Here is a 7,172-nt window from a genome sequence, read left to right on the forward strand (position 1 = left end):
GGGAATTAGGATAAAGCTGAAAAGACCCAGGCCATCCAGCCACAACGGATAGACCAGGCATCAGTATATGGTTCAAAAATCCACAGGTGGGCATTCATCTTACCCGCCTCATGTCAGGATCACTTGTGTTGACCACTTTGGGCAGGAGCACAAATATCAACAATGGAAGAACCATCATCATAACCTGTGGGGGAAAAAATTCAGAAAATGTTTTTCCCACTTAACAGTAGAACAAAACGTGCACTTAGCAACCAGTGATAAAATTAAAGATTTAAATGTTGTATATAGAATAAAACTAGCAGCAACCACCTCAACTCTGATGAATGAGCCCTGTTGATAGCAAGGTACTCCACGATGTCTGACGGTTGCAGAATTTAAGAGCCTTATCTATACGTGTTTGGATTTTATAGATACCTCACTCCATATTTGTGCCACCTATCATTTTTACAGTTTACAGTTTTATTTAACACAAATAATTTGCAGAGAGAACTAGCTATTCCCTTTCTTCAGTCCGCAGTCTGGCACCAAGATTGGTGATCCTGATGGCCAACTGGGCCTCTTTCCAGATGACTGTAGTTCTTGAAGGAAACACTATATTTCCCCTCTCATTAATGTGCATCCCCTAAATCTGCAACATAGTACTAGGCAACTACTTTTGCAGATGACTTTCAAAAAACAACCTAGGAGCTTATAGTACTGGATATACTTCCATGGAATTTCGGAAATGAGAACATGGAAGATATTCCTCAGTAAGTTTTGGAGTCTCATTGCTGACTTCTCCCATGCACTCTGCCCTCCTGCTTCTTTATCCCACATAGGAGATTCTAGGTACTAATTTATTCCTATTTAGAGCAAACATTCCTATCTGTAATCTAAATAGCTATCAGCAAGGCATATGATCAAAACTTAAGCATTTCTAACATAATTCAGCTTTCAAAAATAGCAACAAAAAAGTCAATTTGTTTCTAAAGAATGTATTCTATTAGTGTTATTTTAATTAGTGGGTAGCATCACATCAGTTTCATAATACCAAATATGTACTAAAATTACCATAGAATAACTTCTCTGGTCATTACACAGGCCAAAAAAAAAAAGAGGAAAAAAAGAAACTTACTTATGCCATCAATAGGGGCTGGCTAGTAATTGATGGCACATTCATCAATGCAGGTTGTATGAAAGAGGAGACAGTCATCACGGATATGACTTACCACATATTCTTACTCTATTTGAATTTTAAAACATTTCATCATAAATAAGTATTTATCCAATTTCTGTTGCACATTTCAACATCAAATCTACCATGCAATTCCCACTATATTCTTTTCATTATATAGTCACCAAGCCACAAATTATTCACAATTATCCTTCATCCAACAATCTGACTTCAGCTTTCTATCTCGCAGGGGTTAGAAGTGTTCAACTGCCTGGAAGCAAATTAGAGATTAGTAAAGATATTATACTGTAGCCTGATACATACCATTGGGTTCATCAAAAAGTCTGTCCAGCCCCATGACTCCCTTTTAATAAAGTAAGAAGGTGGACCTGAAGATTTCATTTGGAGAGGATAGGGCAGTCTGACCACTTCTGATGTTTTGATGTAATTCACATATCTTGCTCTGATAAAGCAACACGAAAAAGCATCAGTAATTCTACTAAAAACATTACTAGTTAAAAGAACTGCTTATATTAGCATTGCCTTATAATTACCTTTAGCTTTTTCCAAATACTTTGGTATCTAAACTTTTGATCTTAAAAATCTGATGAAAGTAGCATTATCTATATCACTAAAATATTTAGCAAAATGTAAAGAACACAGGACCTGGAATCAAGAGACCTAGTTTCTAGCTGTAGCTGTTATTACCTGGGCCTGTGGGTTTAGACAAGTTCTCAACTTCTTTGGTTATATCAAAAGTTCTTTTAGACTCCTCCCAGCTTTAAAGTTCTTTAAATATATTTAGTAATGAATTTATTTTATTAAAAATGTACCAAAAATGCTGGATTTGATTTTTTTGATTATCTGAGATATGCACTATTGGGTGCACCCAATTTTCAAGGCTATACTGCAAGAAAAATTTATGATTTAAGGCAGTCCCACAACAGTGTTATAGGTAACACTATGTTTTTACAGAGATGTCACTAATTTTAATCAAAACTCTCACCTATGTTCGTTCACACATATTCCAGCTTACTTTTTGAAAACTGCCTCCCCTATTTTCTCTATCACTTCCTTCTGGAACTTCTGCTTGACATGTGTTAGACCGTTTCATTCTTTACTTCACATCTTGTTAAATTCTCACTTTCACAGTATCCATTCCTTTATCATATTGTATTCTAGGTTAATTTTTTTCTGATTAAGGCTTCAATTCATCAAACTCTGTTCAGTTGCTTAACACATTCATTGAGTTTTGTATTCCAATGCCTACATTTATTGTAGAGACTCTATCTTATCATTTTTTCAAATATCTATGGTCTATTTTGGTAGTATCTTATTTCTTATGGCAGAAAGTTATTTTATTACTTTAAGCATTTTAAATACACCTTCAACTATTGTATAGTCCATATCCAATAATTCTGCTATCTAAAAGTTCTTGGAGGTCTGATTCATCTGCTAACTCAATGTATATTGTTTTCTTGGGTATTTTATAAGTTAAGTAAACTTTATTTATGTGTGGGCCTGGATAGAGAGTATCTCCCTCCAGAGAGGTTATGAATTTGTCTCTGCCAAGAGCCCAGGGTTATGACCAGGGACCATCTTATTAGTTGCTCAGCTTGGAGGTTTCTGGATCATGCAGGAAGTAACTAACTCAACCTCAAATTTCAATGAGGGTAGGACTATGACTATCAATGTTTAGGAGACACTCCCCCACGCCCCGCAAAATGAGGGACAGACTGTGAGTCTAGTCTTTCGGGTTTCAGTACCAAGGGTCGAAAGGAGAACCAAGTCTTAGATCTAATTCTAAGATGCCAAGCAAGTCCAAGGCTTGCTTCCTACCTGCACACTAATAAAATCCAAGCCTTTTGGATAGAGAATATCAAAACCTCCATGTGGGAAAGTGGTTTATAGCTTATCTCTTAGGGATCTGCCTCACTTTTTTTGGAGCTATACATTCCAAAGGAAATGTCTGTCATATTTTACCCAGCATTTCTAAGGTTTTTCATTCTGCCAAAATGTCAGAAACAGAAGTCCCATATATATTTGAAACTAACTTACCAAAATATGCTTAAAAAACATTGGTCAAGAATATTAGGATCTTATATGAATCGCACTTTGTTCTCTACTCTGTCCCACCTCCAATTATTAAAATGATGAGGGCCTGGTTTTTGGTTTTTTTCAACCGATGCTTCAGGCACCCAATCATCAGGAATGGATGTGAGACTATGAATCTCTGCTGCAATAAATCCTTAAATGCTAAAACATGAAGTACTCTTTACCCAAGGTAAAAAGCAAGTAAAATTTATATTTAGAAAAATATTTCTATTTGCTTAAGACTACTTTATTCAAAATTGAAATAGAGTAAAAAGAATAAAAATAAATTAGTTTTAAATAGACAAGTATCCCCTTTTAACAACTCTCATTCCCTCCAGTATTCAGTGTTTTCAATATTAAAAAAATTTTTTAACTTACATATAATGTATACTGTAATCTATATATCACCCATGTCTAAGCTTGCAATTCAAAATATATAAATAGTCATGATAGATCCTTTAAGATTTAGATTTACATACTAGAATTTTACATATATATGTATATAAATATATATATATGTATGTATATTAGATCTTCATGCCTCTAAAACGACATGAGAAAGTCAGTACCTAATGAGATTCATCTACTTTGAAACAATCCATTTATTCCCTCAAAGGATATTTATAAACATATTTGCAAGGTATTACCTTTAATTCAAGCTTCACCCCGCTCTAAACAGCCAACAGCAAGAAATATAATTAGAATTGAGACAAAGTAGATTAATCTAAGACAATAGCTGAACTTCAAAAAGAGGGGAAAAGTAGGGCTGGCCAGTGACGCGTTGGTTAAGAGCTGGCTTGGGACGCCAGAGGGCCCCGGTTCGGATCCCACATATGAGGGCCAGTGACACTGCCCTCCACAGCTAAGATGCTGAANCAACATGGGCCAGTGAAGCGACGTCCTCCACAACTAGACTGAAGAACAAAAGGACAGCAACTTGTCTGTTCCCCTTCCCCTGATTCCCCAGCGCTGTCCCCATCCCCCAATTCCCCAATAAAATCTTTAAAAAAAATGGATAACATCTATTCTAATTCACATATCCATACTCTGAAACTTAACTGTAATAATAAAAATTGAAACAACACCAGTAACAACAACATGTGGTCCTACATCAAACATCAGGGTATGTTAAATGGCAGGGCAAGGCTGAGAATTTTGAAAGGTCTGGCTAACACAAAAAAACATGGTGCATGCTGTTCTAAAAACATAAACCACTTCTTTTTAAGCATAAAGGGTCCATTTCAAGCCTTAGATAATGAAAGATAGAAGAAAACTGAAATAAAAGAAACATTAAATGGAAAAAAAAAGACAAGATAATTTTATCTCTGGATTAAGACATTTTAATATACATAATGTATAGTACTTCATATAATTTATTAATGTCATTTTCTATAGGACACTGTAATAAAATTCAGTGACATCAATATTGACCTCATACAGACAAAGGATGAAAGCTGGGTTTTCTTGTGTACCAGGTACAAAACATGTACAGAAGAGTTATCACACACAACAGTTATAAGAGATCAACTTTAAAGATGACTCAAGTTTACAGTAGTTGCTTCACACAGTTTTCCCTCAAGATTTGGATGCCACCCAGTGTTGCCATGTCTGTGCAAATGCCAGCTCTGGACCACCCAACTACCTCCTTTTGCCAGCCCCACTTTTGCCTGTTTTACTGCTGCCGCTGCTAGACTTGCCAGATGATTTTGAAGAGAAGAGTCGTGTCATGAACTCAGAAACATCAGGTAACTCGTGGTTGGAATTCAGCATATTCATTGACTGCTCCATCTCCTGCAGGAAGATAAAGCACAATTATATGAAAGGCACAGGATCCTTTGAGTCACTGAACAACTAACATTTCCATTAAGGAAGGAGAGGCCTAAAACAAATAAAAGGCACTGGTTCTGTGCAACAATGCAATGTCATATCCAACAGCACTTCAGAAACCATGTTCCATATTCTCATTTATACCACTAAGCATTTTCATCCTTAGTAAATGTCCAATAAATGCTTGCCTAGGATTTAATTCAGCTTCTGTTTTTATAAAGAGCATTTTCTCTGATAATAGACATATGTGATCATATTTCTGCCACCTTATTTTATGTTTTCTGGTTAAAATGCTTTCTTACTGCTTTAACGAGTGTTTAAAACTCATGGTTTCTTTAGATACATGTAACCAGAATATCAAGGTATCAGACAAGTCTGGAAGATAACTGCAGTATTTCCAAGACTTGATTCTCAAGAACCTTAGTATAAGAAGTCTATGCTGTATGACTCAGATGACCTGACTTACAGCATCTAAAGTGAGCAACACAAGTGTTACTAACAAGTCACTGGCAGGACAGGATAAGGATTTGGCACAGTCTTTTTTGAGGTTTTGTCATCTCCCTTATTGAGCCAACAACCTATAAAGTACTGTTCCACTCTCGACAATATTAACGTAATATCTGCTTCATTCGAATTTTATGTGACATTCCAAAAGTGAATTTAAAATTGTATTAGTTCAGACATGACAAAAATAGCAAATATAATTATTATCTATTATTTAAAACTAAACAACATGTGGGTACTAGCTTGGGCTTTCTCCCCAAAGGTAGAGTTTATACATGGGTTTTCATAGACAAAATGCTTTTACAAAAAAGGTCAGAAAAAGAAAATTATAAACATAAATCAAATATGTTAACATGCCCTAAAAATCAAGAATGTATTATGTATGTATTAAATGTATATGGTAATAAGGTCTTGAGTCCCTGCAAAAATATATCAACTCTATTTTTGAATCTGTTCAATTCTGAAGCTCTTGAATGGATAACTTTTTATATTGCTTACCATGTGCAAAGCACTTTGCAAGTAATGAACTTCTGATGTTGCCTTCTGTTGTTGCCACAGAAAGTTAATTGGCTTAACAGATATAAGGATTGCATAGGATGTATACTTTCTGGCCAACACTGAAGCAGAAATGCCAAAATTTAGCAATAAAATATTTTGAAACATCATAAAGCTTTTTTTTCCGTGACGCTTTTTCTGCCATTCCAACTTGCAATAAAATGCCTTACCTTTTACAGAACTTACAAGCAATCATCTGCTATCCTACCTCAGAAAACATTTTTGTTTATTTTATGTATATCTTATTTTCCCAATGAACACACACACACACACACACACACACACACACACAAGTTTTTTTATAAATCCATTCTATTTCCTACATTTAACTGGATTATAAGTTTGTTAATGACAGTACCCAGAACCTAGAAATTGATTAATACATGTTTTTACAGCAATGAATAAGATGTCAACACATCAATATATTAAATAAAATGGAAAAACTCAGAAGATATTTGTTGATGGTTTTTGGGTGCGAGAATGGACAATGGTTTTTTAAAAACCGAAGATTTTATATAAAAGCCAATATTTAAAAGAGACAAAACGCTGGCACTAAATTTGAAGTATCCTACTTGGCAACTCCTCTCCCCCTTCCCAAACCAGTTGTTTTGTGGTGCAGAGTCTGAAAGCCTCTATTCTATTTTTCTCCCTTGGTCTATTCAAATGTTCTGTGTGTCTGAACACATAAATTAAATGTGTACTCTGAAGAGTTTTATAAAGTAAGGATAGATTATTGGGAGCTATCATTTTGCAAAATATTTGGGTTAGGTATACCAGGATTATTATGCGTTGCTATAACAAGTGAGGCACAAAGAGGCTAGTACTAAGTAGAATGTTTTAGCTATGTGAAGAGACCCAGGCCTTTATCAAGAAGAATCAGCTGAATTTATCTGGTCCAAAGGAAATAACTAATTAAATGCCAGGAACATAATACTGTGCTGACACAACCTCTAGATCAGAGGTTCTCAACCTTCCTAATGCCGCGACCCCTTAATACAGTTCCTCATGTTGTGGTGACCCCCAACCATAAAATTATTTT

At 35.2% G+C, this 7,172-nt stretch overlaps 1 protein-coding gene across 1 annotated transcript in view; it reads right to left on the minus strand.

The window, feature by feature from the left end:
• Nucleotides 1-94: 94 nt before the first annotated feature.
• Nucleotides 95-7,172, minus strand: part of EMC7 (ER membrane protein complex subunit 7) — a 17,357-nt gene continuing 10,279 nt past the window's right edge. The window contains exons 3-4 of the mRNA XM_019627209.1: nt 1,478-1,616; nt 95-184 (exon numbers count right to left, since the gene is read on the minus strand). Of these exons, the coding sequence (XP_019482754.1) occupies nt 95-184; nt 1,478-1,616 (229 nt within the window). The remainder of the gene's footprint in view (nt 185-1,477; nt 1,617-7,172) is intronic.

The sequence above is a fragment of the Hipposideros armiger genome, unplaced genomic scaffold (assembly GCF_001890085.2).
Source record: "Hipposideros armiger isolate ML-2016 unplaced genomic scaffold, ASM189008v1 scaffold_724, whole genome shotgun sequence".
NCBI classification, from domain to species: domain Eukaryota; kingdom Metazoa; phylum Chordata; class Mammalia; order Chiroptera; family Hipposideridae; genus Hipposideros; species Hipposideros armiger.